Below are 15,156 nucleotides of genomic sequence, written 5' to 3'. Positions count from 1 at the left end.
GCAAAACCCTGTAAAGCTCACGAGTGACGTAAAACAAAGACAACAAAACACAAAAATAGCGTACAGCAAAACAATACCTCATGAAACAAAGAAAACCTCGTCAGATTTTTACACCGAGGATGACCCCAAAATGGCCTGAGACGCTAGGAATCAACAAAGACAACAACAAGGCAATAAGGTAAGCCCATTTTATTTCAAAACAAGACATTTTCCTCTCTATTTTAAGGCAAACCGATAACATCCCATACAAACCTTTATAAATATAAAACGTTGCGTAAGAGTCACGTCCGCTTTTCCAGTCGTGAGCTTGGGCTGCCTGTGAAGTAAAATGCACCAAAAATATCCTCACGCTTTGCAAGTTTCATTTGTTGCGTGACAAGATGGTGGATTGTGACTCGGAATCTTTCGTCCTCGGAATAGACTTAGGAACAACCTCGATAAAAGTGTCGTTAGTGCGAAATAGTAATAGAGATGTCATCGAAAGCTATAGAATTGATACAAGGGCGTATAATTCCGGCGAGAGATCGAACTTTGCAGAGCAGGATGTCGTAAAAATATTTGCTTGTTTACAACATGTACTTGCCCAATTCTCTCCACATTTCCTGGCCAAAGTGGCTCGTATTGGTATTTGTGGACAAATGCATGGATGTGTGATGTGGAAAGGTGAAACATGTAGTTTATCAAGAGGTGGTGACCATTTTATACAGAGCGATAATGTCTCTCATCTCATTACTTGGGAGGACGGGAGATGTGACAATGAATTTTTGGGCACCCTACCCCCTGCACGCACAAATATTCCTGTTTCTACTGGTTTTGGATGTGCAAGCATGTTTTGGCTACAGAGAAATGACCCTAGCTTCTTGGAACGTTTTGACTGCGCTGGAACCATCATGGATTACGTTGTTTGTGTTTTTTGTGAAATGAGAAAGCCTTGCATGTCCACGCACAATGCAGTCAGCTGGGGATATTTTGATGTCAATGATATGACATGGGAGTTAAATATGTAAGTTAGTAATTTCACATGCTTATCAAGTTCTTCTCTTCCTCTTAATGGAAATTCTGTGAAAATTTCTGACTGCTGGGCATTTTGTCCATTTGAGCATGCCCAGCAGTCTGATTTCTAAGTGTCAACAACCAAGTGTAATTGCAAAAGTTTGGAAAATTGGCCAATTTAAAACATCAAATTATTTTTTGGAATTGCTTGACATTTCTAAAAAAAGTTTGCATATTCTAAGAGGTTGGAAACAACCTTTCAGTGGAAATTCTGTGAAAATTTCTGACTGTTAGGCATTCAGATTGAGCCCAGTTGCCTATCTGATTTTGCACAAGCAGTCAACACCAATGTCTAGTAGGGTAGACTGCAAACCTATTATTTTTACTCCTTATTCAGTCTGAAAAAGGCAAACTTCCCCACTCAACTTCTACCAGTGGTGGTGCAACCAGGTACAATTGTCGGTAAGCTACAAAAGTCTTTGTATGGAATTCCAGTTGGTACACCTGTGGGGGTGGGTCTGGGGGACTTCCAGTGCTCATTGCTGGCAAGCATATCCCAGGAAAGTGATGCAGGTAATACAATATTTGAAGTGTTTTCCATGCATGTTGTATCACCAAACCTTTTAACCCCCAGAGGTGATTAATGTGCAACTTCTCCCTACAATATCCATAGATTATCCAATAAACAAGTAAAGAGAATACTGAAACTGCTCCGGTAGAACACCAAATTCTTGAAACTAATTTACAAGGAAATGCATAGTGGCTAGGGGGAGAATTGACAATCAGATCTGGGGAGTCAGGAGTTAACAGTATTTGTGGTCTCTTTGACACAATGGTATGAGGACAAGAGGTTGTCCAAAGAAAACCATAGGAAATGAAGTGGTGATTGAGATAAAGACTTGAATCAGGGTCATTAATGCTCAAAATGTAAGACTTGTGGGACATGAAAGGTGACAGGCCATTGCCTAAGAAGTTTAAGGGAAAAAGAAAGCATAAGAATTAATCATTCTTATCCCTTACCAGTCATGACTAGAAACTTTCACATTTCAAACAAAACAAAATTCAACCAGTGTTTTAATTTCAGTTCTCATATATTTTGATTTTCAGTTCTTAATATTGGCACATCCTGTCAACTGGCTGTGGTTATTCCTGCTAATACCAACAGTGTGGCCACAGGGGAATCTTCATTTCAAACCTCAAAGATGCCTAGTAAAGCAGTTACAATTCTTCCATTCTTTCATGGACAGAAAGTTATGACAGCTGCATCACTTTCAGGTTAAGTCAGATTGCCTTCATTTATGTTTGTACTGCTGGTTCAAAGAGTGAACAAACCCTTCCTTTTCACTCACAGGAAGTTTCTTGTACCCTGGAGATAGCAGTGTTAACTTTAAATCTTTAGTCCACCACTGTTTACCTCTATCTATCTCCAGAGATATATCTTTGGGTTGCAACGATGTTATAGAAAATTTTAATTTTCTATAATGGGTCTTAAAAGACCCATAGGGGTTCTTGGAAAATTCTTAATGCATTGATCATTTTGTTGTTTGTTCAGGAGCACGTGACATTGCATTACATTTATGGTATTTTTAAAATGAGTGACAGGGATCAAATGTCAAGTATTTTTACTTCGTTCGAGTTTTTTGCCTTGTGTAGATCGAGTATTCGTCGTGGAGGTTTTGTTCTTAGTCAAACTAAAGTAAAACGTTTAGTTTAACCGTGGATTTATTGAGTCATTCTCAACAATGTTGGTAAACTAAGAAATCTTTATTAAGGTCTAACTGTCAGCTGTTGTTTCTTTTGTCAGCACAGGTGGTAATATTTTGGCCACCTTTGTTAAGATGTTGACATCATGGATGAGAGATCTTGGACTTGAAGAGAGCCTTCCTTGTACAGATGAAATTTATCGTAGAATTCTAGCCTGTGCTGATGAGAAAGGTGCAACATCACTTCAAGTGGTTCCAACTTTATGGGGTGAAAGGCACTCTCCTGATCAAAGAGGACAAGTGAACAACTTGACATCAGGAAATATCTCACTCGGTGATGTTGGATTGGGTCTTTGTCGAGGAGTTATTGAAAACATACAAGAAATGATGACACGAGATTTCCTTCATTTGCATGGTGTGCGACAAATAGTTTGTGCTGGTAGTGCTCTGATGAGAAACCAAGTGCTACAGAAACAGGTTGAACAGGTTTTTGAATTGCCACTGGTATTGAATGAACTTGCAGATGCATCAATAGGTGCTGCGATAGTGACTCTCTTGGAGAGAAATTGAATGGTAACATTACAATTCTGAATTGTAACCAAACTGAGTGGAGTGCAATTTGGTCTGAAATCATATGCAATTTTAAACAAGCATGCAGCATGAGTTTGATTTGGATTTCAGACCAAAATTGCACAATACAGACCTACGGTTAATTTCAACTTTATTATATTTATTTTGAAATCAAAAAATTTATTCGCACAATACAAGTTTTTTTTAGTCTGAAAAAATATTTCATTTATCCAGTTTATTGAGCTGGTTTGTAAAAATTTGCACTAGTTGTCTCTCATTTTCCATCAGATTGATTTATTTCTTTCAACAAGCTTTGAAATTTGATTGGTTGTTGTGTTTTAGCAAAGCTCTCTCATTGCCTGGTTAGTAACATGATTCAGAGCACACGATGGTGCAGTTTGTGAATAAATCGCAGCAGTGAGAGCCAATCAAATTGCAAGGATTCCAAGTGATTTCAAAATGAATGTAACAAAAAACTATTAATTGGCAAATCAACAAATTTAACCTCTTCACACTGATCATGTTATCTATCCTGTTCAGCAATAAGTAATTGTCGGTAAGCCTCATAAATAATAACTGTGCCAGCCATTGCTGCACTTAAACAGTCAATCGTGTTTGCCATGGGAACACGAACAAGTTGTCCTTGATGTTGACAAGCTATGTTTTTGATAATTTCCCCTAATCCTGTGGTCTCACCACCAATAACCAAAACACTGGGTCCTTGAGTCCAGTCCACTAAGAAATGTGCTGATGATGGAATACATAGGTCATCTAAGGGAATTAAAAAAAATAATGGAGTATTGGGAAATGACTCAACCTGACTGGGCCTGCTTGAAGTCATCATCACTTGTGATTGATACTTATTCCCCAGAAATAATATCAAGCGAGGTTTCACATTTTAGTAAGCAAGTGACTCATGGGTTTTGTTAGAATACACTTTGAAATATAAAATTCCCTGGTTCAATATTGCTCTCTGGACACAAACTTGATTAATAGTTTTCAGAGATTGATATACACTTTTTAACTCAAAAGCCACCAAAACTAAGTCTTACCAGCCAGAAATCCAAACTACAAAATTATTGAACTATATTCCAATGTATATTAATATCTATTCTTTGCCAGATAAAAACAGGATAGGATAAAAAGAACATCAAAAGTGAACATAACATAAAAACAGATCAACTGACTGACAGTCCAAACAACCAACCATTTGGTACTTCACATTAGGTAAAAACTTTCCCTACCAGAAATGTTATTGTCTGCAAGGAAAATCCTTTTATCTGCAATGACTGCCTCAATCTCTTCCCAATCCAAGTTGTAATGAATGGGAAGATAAAAATGACCTCCGGCAGCACATCTTAACACTTTTGGGTCCCATACATCAACACAACCTGTTGAAGTTATAAAGGACTGGCAAGCTGCTGCTGCAGATGTGCGCACCAATGTACCTACAAAATAAAACAATGTAACATACATTAGACAAGTATATAGTAGTTACCATAAATAGTATGGAAGAAAGTAGGGTCTTGTACTTATGTACTTTTAATTTCAAACTTTCTCACTTCTATATACTGTCCATAGTAGTAATCTCTTTTTTCTTTTTTAGTTTGTTTCCCAATTCAATGTCTTTTCTCTTTTCTCTTAACTCAGATGAGTGACCACAACAGAATTTCTCCTTACAATATCAGCACAATGTGAAGCGGACAAGTGATGTGAATAAAGAAACATAAGGGGATTATTAAATAAGGGGATCGTTAGTTGATCCAATACCAAATTTTCCAAACTAACTTAAGAATTGTAGAGTTTAATAGTAAGGAGAATTGCTGATAAGATCTTGGTAGTAAAGGGTTAAAGGTTTCAGAATCACCAACCTTTGTTTGACTCAAAGCGATTTCTTTGCCATGTAATAATCATAACCCATACCTAAGTTTGTTGGATCTTTCAGCCCATCACATAACACTGTCAATGGAAGTTGAAGAGTGTTTCTGTTCTTCAATTCTCCCCCTTCGCCCTGTCTGGGACGCTTGAACATCCCTATTATACCAGGTGGTGTGACAGCACTTGATAAACTCTCCATCGTTTCTTCGCTTATTTGAGCCAGACAGCTGGATGGTAAACTTGAAGTGTCGATGTGATCAAGCAGTGCTGGATTGGAATAAAATATATTTAACACCTTAGCTTTAGCCATCAAAGCTTCTCGTATGTGGCGCCATCCCTCTAGCATGATACGGCCATGTTTTTCCCTGTGTTTTCTTTTGTTAAGAGATGCTGCCATCCTGAAAAATATTAAAATAGTTGTTGAATTGAACACAATGAAATGAATTTAAATTAAATTGACATATTAGTAAAGTGCGTGTACCTACAGCCTACCTGAGTCTCGGTGTGCCACTTTCAAGAGCTTTGATGGTATGTTTTCCTTGCTTTATTGACTGGGCAGTTCGAGTTACCGCAGAAAGAAATTCAGCTGCAATTCCAGCTTCTTCTACCAAAATAGGCCTTCGAAAAAGTAGGTGCATTGTAAAAAAGCTTGAAACACACTAAAAATCGACCATAGATCGAACAGAAGTAGAAGCAGAAACTCGTCAGGCGTTCCTTTCTCAATAATACTTCTGGTAAACTGGGAATTAGTTGACGGAGTGTCAGGTAGCGAGGCGGTAGCGACTCAGGTAACAAGTCAGCGGTATCCACTACAAAAACAATATGGCGGAAAGAGCGAACTAAAATTTGCAAAGAAAAACATGTTGGATTGTACGTTGTAATCGAAGTAAATTTTCTTAGGGATGAAGCTTTTTAAGTTATGGGTCCATCAGCAGAACTTCAGTGAGGATGATCTCATACTAAATCCTAAGGAATTTCCGAACGAGAGAGAGGGAGACATCTTGGAGATTCATCACCCCGATGAAGACAATACTCGTCTTTTGCTGCAGATTAAATCGATTAATCCTGAATTTCAACAGAAAGATACAATCAGCATCGAACAGTCTGTGGCTAACATCTTTCAGTTGCGAACTTACTGGGATGTGGAGGTCACCAAGATTGAACCAAAAGATGTGTCTGTGGACATGGTGGAACTTTTGTTTAAAGACCAGTTCGTCACGAGGAGCGAAATGTGGAGATTTTCCAAACAGCTCGTTGGCTCGTGTGTTTATATCACCAAGAAGCTGTCACATTTTGGGGTGCGGGCTCAGGTTAATGAGATCTGGACTAAGGGAGAGAAGGTGTCCTGTGGAGTGATATCCGATGATACCAGGGTAAGCAGAAGAGTAGGGGGGATGAATAGGGAGGAAACAGGAGAGTACAGTGGATGAAAGGAGGCTGCAGTGTCAGTCTTCAAAAATCTGTGGAGATTTTTTAACTTGGATCATGTCCCCATTCCTATGCCCTAATATGTTCGATCACATGTGAGGAGAAGTTTCATATGGGGAAGGGGGGGGGGGGGGGGCTAGCCTGTGTACAACCACCCCTACCCTCCAAAAGAAAGTCAGGAAAGGGTGTCTTTGATTTGCTGTTGACAATTTTGTTCAAGCCCCATGTGGCTTTTTTTGAGGAAAAAATGATTTGATTGGATATTACCTGCAAATTCCCCATCCTCTCCCAGGCCAGGTGGAAGGGAATGGGGAATTAGAACCCTGTTTGGTGGGGGTGGGGAATTAGGACCAGAAGTGCTAAGTCTTTCAAGTGGAATACAAGTGTTTTGCCTTTAAACACGGAGGTGTTTTAAGGTGAAAAGTTTACTTCCACAAGCTTACGGCACAGAAGAAAAGTTTTACAAGGTCTAGGTTTTAAAGTTTGATCAAAGGGTAGAAAGCTACAGTGGCTGAGTTTCCCTTTCCCAAAAAGTTGACCATTAAACCCAGCAGATGGGTAGTGCATATGAACACAATTTTGGCCTGGGGTGGGGGGCAGGAATTTGAACAAAACAATCTTCAATAGTTCAAATACCGGGAATGTTGGAGCTTCAGATCAATGGAGGCATTAGGTGAGGGGGCAACATGCGAAAAATTTGGAAAAGCAGTCTTCTTGCATATTTGAGTTTCTTTCTATTTTTGTGCAATTTGCCTTTCAACTCTTTCCTTTGATTTAATTATAGTGCAGTCCCCTACTGGACATCAATCATGAAATTTCTTTCCCATTGCAGGTGGTTTTTAGATCAAGTAGCACAAAGATGTATTTATTCATACAAATGAGTAAAGAAATGTGGGACTTTGACTTCAATGGAGATCTTTATATTGAAAAGGCAATCAATGGATTTTGTTATGAATTGTTTACCAAATGGAAGGAGCTTAAAGCCCACCATGATGTCAGTATTATTCTGTTTTCAAGAACATTTTACAATGCGCAATCTCTTGGTAGGTAATGTTCCTATTGTACTGTAAGGAGAGGTAGCTGAGTCCCAGGTATACAGAAGAAGATTCAATCATTGCATCAATAATGTCAGTTTCCGTATCGCAAAAAAACTTGGGATTCTGAGGAGGGAACTTGATTATAAAAATTCCTCATCCTGAATTATACCAAAAGATGTTTTCTAAGTAAAGTGTCATTTGTTATCATCAAATCCATTACCCTCTCTTGGTAAACTTTCCTACATAGAGGACATTACCCTTGCATCATAGGGTATTTAATTCCTACTGAGTAAGAACACTATACTTTTAGAGAGAGACTAGGAGTGAGACCTTCCATAGGACAATGGCTCAACAGGGCTGTGGTCAAGCAGTGGCCCTTGGCACCTTTCTTTTGCTCTTGGGCGACTCAGGAACCTTAGTTTTCCAATATAAAGCATATGCTGGGCACCCTGGATTTCACAGTTTCAGAGCTCTAGGCTCCCTTCAATTTTTCTAAGAGCACAGCCTTGGTTCAAACCCCACAATAGGCCATAAACGGACAGTTCCAATAATGTGTTACTCTACTACACAGGACTTGGAATATGATGGGGTGGCTAAGTAATCAAGAAAATTACTTTCACTTTTTAGGGGGAGGAACCACAGTATTGGTGACATAAAAATTATATTTGTAATAGTAAGGAGAGATGCATTAGGATTATTACACACACAAACCGTATGTGGCACCAATCTGGGCTGCCAAGCAAGGGTTCCTAAAGAACTTTTTTTTCACATTCTACCCACAGGTAGAGTGGGGCAAGAACAAAAAGGTAGAGGGTTCCCTCCACTCCCTGCCCCCACCCCCTGCCCCAACCCCACTCTCAGAAGAGAAAGAAAACTGTTCAAAAGTTTCAGTGTCTAAATTAATGCATAAATATTCATTCGCTACTTTTGCAGAGGACTTTCCTAAAGACGCTCAAGGATGCATTCAAAAGGATCCTTACGGACGCTTTTATGAAGATTTCTACCAAGTTGTTGCTTTATCAGACAGGCGTGATGACTGGATCCCTATGCTAGTCACTCTGAAGCACTGCTTTAACCAATATCCAAGACTCACGAACTGTTGTGATAAGTTGAAAGGCACAAAAATCAAGGGGAAAAATTCCAGCTCTTATGAGGGAAACTTTCTAGAAGCTATAAACTTGGCAATGAATGGTAAGTTATGATGGCTACAGTATATCTCTGTCTTTGAACAGAGGTGTAGCTTGGGAGAGGTTCCAGGTTATCTATAACTCCCCCCCCCCCCCCCTTTGTAAACCATTTAATTCAGGGGAAAAAGCGTAAATCTGAAGATTCTACTTGGCATGAAAAATATCACTTGTAGTAAAACACATGTATGTCAACATGACAGCAGGGAAAGGTTCATGTAATCTTGGTATGACAAAACGTGATCTTCACCGCCCCCCTCTGAAAAATTCTAGTCATGCGCCTGTTGAGTAAGAAAAATACTTAAGGCTCAGATGACCTATGATATGTCTGTAACCTTTTGAGACCTGTTTCACTCGAACACCCACTCCACCTTTGCTAATATCTGCTTACACAGCTTGTAGTTAATTGCTTATCGACCTCAGCTTCTTGACTTTTCGATCTGGTTCAGCGTCAACCTTGCATGTCATTACCTCGTATTGTATCAACTACATCAATCCTCCTTTTTCTTGAGTTTGCTCTGCTATGGCGGATTACCTGAAGAAAATTTGATTGAAAATATGGTGGGAGACGCAGTTGAATCGTTTCGCTTGTGTTGCAATTTCAGTGTCCACTCACATTCCTGATTACGTCGTTTACCAAAAGATATATAGTAAAACTTCATGAAAGTTCCCTTTAGAACATGTTCTGGATGGCAAAGGGGCTCAATTTCTTTGTCCACATCCACACAGTAAAGATGTCCGTTGAAAGAAGATTCGTTGTCAAGGAGTTAGATTTATTAATTGTGAAAATAATGACCTGGGCCTATTTGTTTGAAGGATGGATAACTCTATCCAACGAATAAATCGCTTTCTAGCGGGTAAGTGTTTGCAAAACATACTGCACTATCGTAATTTTGTAATATCAACTAAGTTGAAATTGTAAATTGGCCACCGTAAAGATTTAAAAAGCTGACGTTTCGAGCGTCAGCCCCTCGTCAGAGCGAATGGAGGAATTATGTGTTACAATTTTAACTTAGTTGATATTACCAAATTACCTTGTTACCCCCACCGACACGGCATCACAATTTCCTTAGAAACTTACCCTCTTTATTCATACTGCACTATCCACCGTATAATGACTCATCCTGTGAATAGCGTTATCCGCTCTTTGAACAACCGGGAACTGATGTAGGCACAAACATTATATAATTTCGACTGCGTGTCTTTTGCCGAGACACCCCCCAAAAAACTACTCTTAACTCGCGACGTCGTAGTTTCTCCTCGACGCGACAAAATAGCTTCAAATTAAGCACAATGGCTAAGAAAATAATGGAAATTTGTCGTACGAAAAACAAATATAATCTATCGAATATAAGTTAATTTAGAGCTATTTCCCTAAACAGTATCATGTCGCGGCAGTTAAATCAATTGTAAACTTAGCTGTACCATAATTTTGAAACGGTTTGATTTGAATTGCTAAAATTCACTCAACAGCGAGGCCTTATCTCAAAAAATAAAATCTAGAAGTTTTGGGAGTATCTATCAAGGAATTTCAGAAACCGTTCCCAAAAGCTGTTTGAAGGGATTTTCCCATAACCTTAGCATAATAGCGATGGCCATCCCACGCCCACTATTTTAAACTTCAATCCACCGGTGAACACATCTGTGAAATTTGTTTGACTGCGAAAGGGGAAAGTTAGTTTTTGAGCGCTTTCAGTATAGTCGGTTGGTGTATCAGAAAACTGTTTCCAGCCACCTCACATTCAAAACCAAAACAATGAAAACGGCGAGTCAGAACATCTGGAATGAAATAGTAATTACCAGAAGCCAATGAGAACTCAAAGTAAAAACAAGCAAACTTTCTGTGAAGGACAAGTTGTGATTGTTGTTAGTTTGGCATCTGATTGGTCGAGAGGCTGGCGGCAGTTGTGTAGAGCAATCACAAAGCAGAGTGCAGGGAACCCAATGCAATCCAAGATAACTTTCAATACTCGACGGATAATTTCTCAATTCTCATCGCCATTTTATTTTACTTCAGCATTTGAAAGGCACCACATCGATCGTAACTTTAGTCGTACCGGTCAGACGGTTATCATTGTTGCACCTGGGTCTGGAGTGTTTGAGGTGGACAGAGAAATGACCAGCATAACCAAACAGCGTCTACTGGATAGCGGTATGGTAATGATACACTCAGATTTTAGCGATCTCACTTCCGTAGGCTTCTAAAAAGGCCCGTTAAAATGCCAGGAAACTGGGAAATTGTTTAACAAATAGATTCTATGTTGCCATCTGTCTGACAAGTTCAGTAAGAACAAAAAAGAGGTACATGAGGTGCAGCCGAATGTGTCACGGATGTTCTTACCACATTATGACGTCTTCTGTGTTCTATTACTGTGCAGACCCATGACAACATGGAATCCATTTGTTTTACATGATTAAAAAAGTAGTATTTTTATGGTGACGTCATCTTTGCGGATCATGAGTAACAACCAATCAAAGTACGTGTTGGTTCATTTTATCATACAAGTTTTGCCATTAATAGTAGGAAAACATTTATAGTAATTGATAACAATTAAATAAATAATTGAATAAACAAAAAAGAAAAACAGTGAAGAGGTGAACCAAAACCGAAAAAGTGCGAGGATTGTTTTAGATGAAGGTGATCAACGCAGATTGAAAACCATGAACTTAAAAAATGTTTGCACGAAGTTTTCTTTATATGTATACACGATTTTAAGTTTTCTTTGTTACTTAAAAGATTATAAGATAGATTGGAGGCAGCTTCAACGTGGCAATTTGGTAAATTAACGTAAGGTAGAGCACAGTAATATAAGTCTACTTGTACTCATGTAACCAAGGTCTCCAGGTACAAAAGATCATCTGTGAGACGTTTCCTAATTGTGTATTTGTCTCACACGGGTCATTTTAAGGGAGAGATGTCTCCTCAAAATACGGTCTCGTCCAAATGTTTTTTTTAATTTTGATCAAGGCTGAAGACATACTTCTAAGCAAGTCAACAAACTTTTCTGTGTTTCTTATTTCTATATTTCTGGATTTTTTTTACCCATACTTGTTGTTTTTGTGTGTAGCTTCAACTTCCTCATTATCTCGTTATCATTGTCGTTATTATTGTTATGATCATAGATTTCTTTCCAACTGTAAAAGACAATTAGTATAATTGGTAGGCTAAAAGAAAAGTGAAGTGGTTGTGACTCCCATTAAGTGAGGCTTTGTGTTGTCAAATGAAGTTTAGTTATTGCGTTGTAATTGATCGCAGTAGGGCAGTTTTAAATGAGTGTTGGACGTCTAAAACCAAAGTAATCCCAGCGACCAATCAAAACAAATGATTACATTACCAGTAGCCAATGAGAACAAGCAAACCGCTTGAAGCGCGGGAAATGACTGAGTCGCGATTGTTTTAGTTTTGCACCTGATTGGCCGAGAGGATGGCGCGAGATTTCTGAACCAATCACAGAGCAAACTGATTGAAGCGCGGGAAATGACCAAGTCGCGATTGGTTTTAGTTATGCACCTGATCGGCTAAGAGGATGGCGCGGAAATTATGGGCCAATCACAAAGCAAGGTTAAGTAACACGAAAGCAATATCGGATGCTCTCGACACTCGATTGAAAATTGCCCTAATAGACCCTTCCACGGTTTTATCGGCCATATTGGTTGGGGGTCAAACAAAACCTCGTTGCGTAGCAACGAGCCATAGAATCTCTTATGATAAGAAGACGCGCATCGCTCCCCTCGATTAAATTTTCGCGTTGTTCAGGAACAAAAATTAATATTCATCGCTGAAAAAGAGAAGACATCAATAAAGGCGAGTGACTTTTTCCCCTCTTGGCGAAAAAAACCTTTTCTTCTCTGCATTTTATGGGAACATTGCGATCGTTTTCCTTTGGACGTGACCTCGCGGCCGACATGATGCCAGAAGGTCAGAGTACAGCTTTTCCGAATGACTTTTTGTATTGAAGTAACTTAATTGTGCAGAGGAAAAATTGAAATAAATGTGTTTACGTGCTCTTTAAACCTTTTCGTCCAGACAGGCTAACATACTCTTGAAAAACCAATAACTCGGCAAAGAGAAACCCTTGGTTTAATGGGTTTTGGAGATAGGTGTTCTGTCGGCGGCTGTAATAACGATAGAAGAGATCCGAAAAAATGGGTCACCACTCACATGTACAGAAGTTATCGTTCCACAAGCCCAAGCAATCATTAATTGAAGCATAGTCTCGACAGGTTCAGAAGGGAAGAAAATATTTCTCAATAGGAAAGTCAAGGGAGAGTGTTAATTATCGTCTGCTCCAATCATTTTCGAGACGGGAAGCCTTCAGTAAGCAATCCAATACCTACTCTTTTTTTGACTCCTTTTGAGCATTCATATACTAAGTCACCCAAAAGGCGGCGATTATCAACATCGGTTGATAATAGTGATATCATCACTGCAACGAATTGATGAAAAGTGGAGACGATTCCCCAGGGTTAAAACTGTGTACAGCCTCTGCACAAATAACCAGAGATGCTGATGTTTGACTCTATACTGGCATGCAAAACACAGATGCTTTCAGAACCTTATTTGAGTACTTACTCCCACCATAAATCCTAAAATTTAAAACTACACAATATCGATGGCTAAAAAACATATTGTAATTTCCCAACCGAAAGAAGTGCTTTTTTAAATGCCATTCTCGCACCATGGCGGCCACGAGGTCACCTTCAAACAACATATCAATCTGCCCATAAAACGCAGTGACAAAAAGGTACTTCGCCAAAAATTCGGCACTTACTTTTAGTGACGCCTTATCTATGTTCCCACAAGATTTGGAGACGAAAATAAGCGATTTTCCCTTTATAAAGTTACGATATTGAGTGAAGGTACCGACGCGCGTCCAATAATTACAAAATAATATATTGCTTGTTGCTACGCAACGAGGTTTTGTTTGACCCCCAAACAATATGGCCGAAAAAACCGTGGAAGGGTCTATTCAGTTGAAGAATCAGCAGTTGTTCAGGGGTCACTTATTTTGACTTTATGTCACTAGGTGTGTCGAGCGACCTTGTGTGCCTTGCTGAACAGCCGCTTCACACTGTGCCCCTTTTCAAGTTCTTTAACAAGACCCTTGGCCTCAAAGACAAACACATTGGAGATGATTATAACATTCCTCACTGGATGAATCACAATTTCTATACTTCACCAAAGACAAGAAATAAGACGGGGAACGTTGCACCTCGTATAAAAATACCTGATGCTATTTTGAATTCACTTGGAAAAAACGGTGAACACGAAAAAGGTCAGCTTCCATTTTTGCTGTTTGTTCTTGGTACATTTTTTAGCTTAAACACGAAGGCGCGCTATAAAAGGAGCCTTAGGTCCCACTGGACCATTTGTGAATCAACCTTCGTGTGATGTAGAACTCTTAGAGTCAAGTCAGCTTGAGCTACAGCTACTCCAAAGCAGTGAACAGCGGGTGCATTCCTCAAAATTGTTTTTTATGTCTTCATCATATTACAAGAATTTTTGAGATTTGTATTTCCTTTCTCCAATGGAAACTGTCTTTATTTGTGGCGGTAAATTTGAGATCGAAGTAGGTGGTTCTCACGTTACCTCATGCCACCATGCTGGTGGAAGTAAACAATAGATATCTCATTAGCTCCTTTTGTTCGTCTAGCAGCATTTAAATTTGACCCGCATACGTCAACGGTGAGTGACAAATGAGCCTAGATCTTCCCAGGGAAGACTTCCTTATATACCGCGCCTTTGTGTTTAACTCTGAAATGCAGTCTGTTTGTTCAGTGAATATTTGCAAAATGATAATCTTCTCGGCTTTGACAGAGAACTGTGCTTAAGAAGTGAGTTCTTGCCAAATGGTAAAGTTTGCGTCTCTGAAATAACGCTCAAATTCATGCGGGAACACGATTTTCTTTTGGTTATTAAGTTCTTAGGAATATCCTCAATAAAGGTTGTAGTTGTTCATCGCCGTTTTCATCGTATGGAGTGGAATATTGAACTTTATTATCCAACTATGCTTCGTAGAGTACAAGTAACGCCCAAAACGAGTACAAATATCTCGCGGTATTTGTACTCCAGAGAACCGGTTAGACATTCGCCCGCACTGAAATAACAGTTTGGCGTGTTGGATAATAAATCTCATATTAAACGTTTTGTTGTATTGTATCGCTGAGTATTCTTACTCGTTGTTTGTATTTTGACTCGCCTTACGGGCTTGACAAAATACGGCACAACTCGTACAAATACTCAGCGATACTACACAACAAAACGTTAAAAAAGAAAAAGAAAAAAAAATTATATATATATATATCCATATAATGCGTGGTAGGCAGAAAATTTTTTTTTCTGTCTGCCACACATTATACCCG

The 15,156-nt window shown here is 39.1% G+C and overlaps 3 protein-coding genes across 5 annotated transcripts in view; 2 read left to right on the top strand and 1 right to left on the bottom strand.

Annotated features, from left to right (window-relative positions):
• The first annotated feature begins 208 nt into the window (after nucleotides 1-208).
• On the top strand, nucleotides 209-5,132 carry LOC111327635 (sedoheptulokinase). The gene is made up of 4 exons (XM_022931858.2): nucleotides 209-1,003; nucleotides 1,391-1,566; nucleotides 2,101-2,268; nucleotides 2,803-5,132. The coding sequence occupies exons 1-4, from the start codon at nucleotides 381-383 to the stop codon at nucleotides 3,264-3,266; spliced, it is 1,431 nt and encodes a 476-aa protein (XP_022787593.2). The 5' UTR covers nucleotides 209-380; the 3' UTR covers nucleotides 3,267-5,132.
• Nucleotides 2,698-5,890, bottom strand: LOC111327636 (rRNA methyltransferase 3, mitochondrial). 3 transcript variants are annotated; one of them, XM_022931859.2, is made up of 4 exons: nucleotides 5,637-5,890; nucleotides 5,190-5,542; nucleotides 4,511-4,714; nucleotides 2,698-4,037 (listed from the first exon to the last, which is right to left on the bottom strand). In XM_022931859.2, exons 1-4 carry the CDS (start codon nucleotides 5,780-5,782, stop codon nucleotides 3,790-3,792), a joined length of 951 nt encoding a protein of 316 aa, XP_022787594.2. In that variant the 5' UTR covers nucleotides 5,783-5,890; the 3' UTR covers nucleotides 2,698-3,789. The 3 variants fall into 3 exon arrangements, with proteins under 3 accessions (XP_022787594.2, XP_088598689.1, XP_022787595.2); XM_088742563.1 differs by having other exon boundaries at nucleotides 5,630-5,767; XM_022931860.2 differs by having other exon boundaries at nucleotides 5,626-5,761.
• Nucleotides 5,891-5,941: 51 nt separating this feature from the next.
• Nucleotides 5,942-15,156, top strand: part of LOC111327659 (GATOR1 complex protein DEPDC5) — a 30,883-nt gene continuing 21,668 nt past the window's right edge. The window contains exons 1-5 of the mRNA XM_088742533.1: nucleotides 5,942-6,517; nucleotides 7,405-7,615; nucleotides 8,543-8,800; nucleotides 10,811-10,945; nucleotides 13,821-14,069. Coding sequence (XP_088598659.1) covers nucleotides 6,047-6,517; nucleotides 7,405-7,615; nucleotides 8,543-8,800; nucleotides 10,811-10,945; nucleotides 13,821-14,069 — 1,324 coding nt within the window. The 5' untranslated portion in view covers nucleotides 5,942-6,046. The remainder of the gene's footprint in view (nucleotides 6,518-7,404; nucleotides 7,616-8,542; nucleotides 8,801-10,810; nucleotides 10,946-13,820; nucleotides 14,070-15,156) is intronic.

Source organism: Stylophora pistillata, chromosome 13, assembly GCF_964205215.1.
Source record: "Stylophora pistillata chromosome 13, jaStyPist1.2, whole genome shotgun sequence".
Classification (NCBI taxonomy): Eukaryota; Metazoa; Cnidaria; class Anthozoa; order Scleractinia; family Pocilloporidae; genus Stylophora; species Stylophora pistillata.
This window is presented reverse-complemented; position numbering and strand designations above follow the sequence as displayed.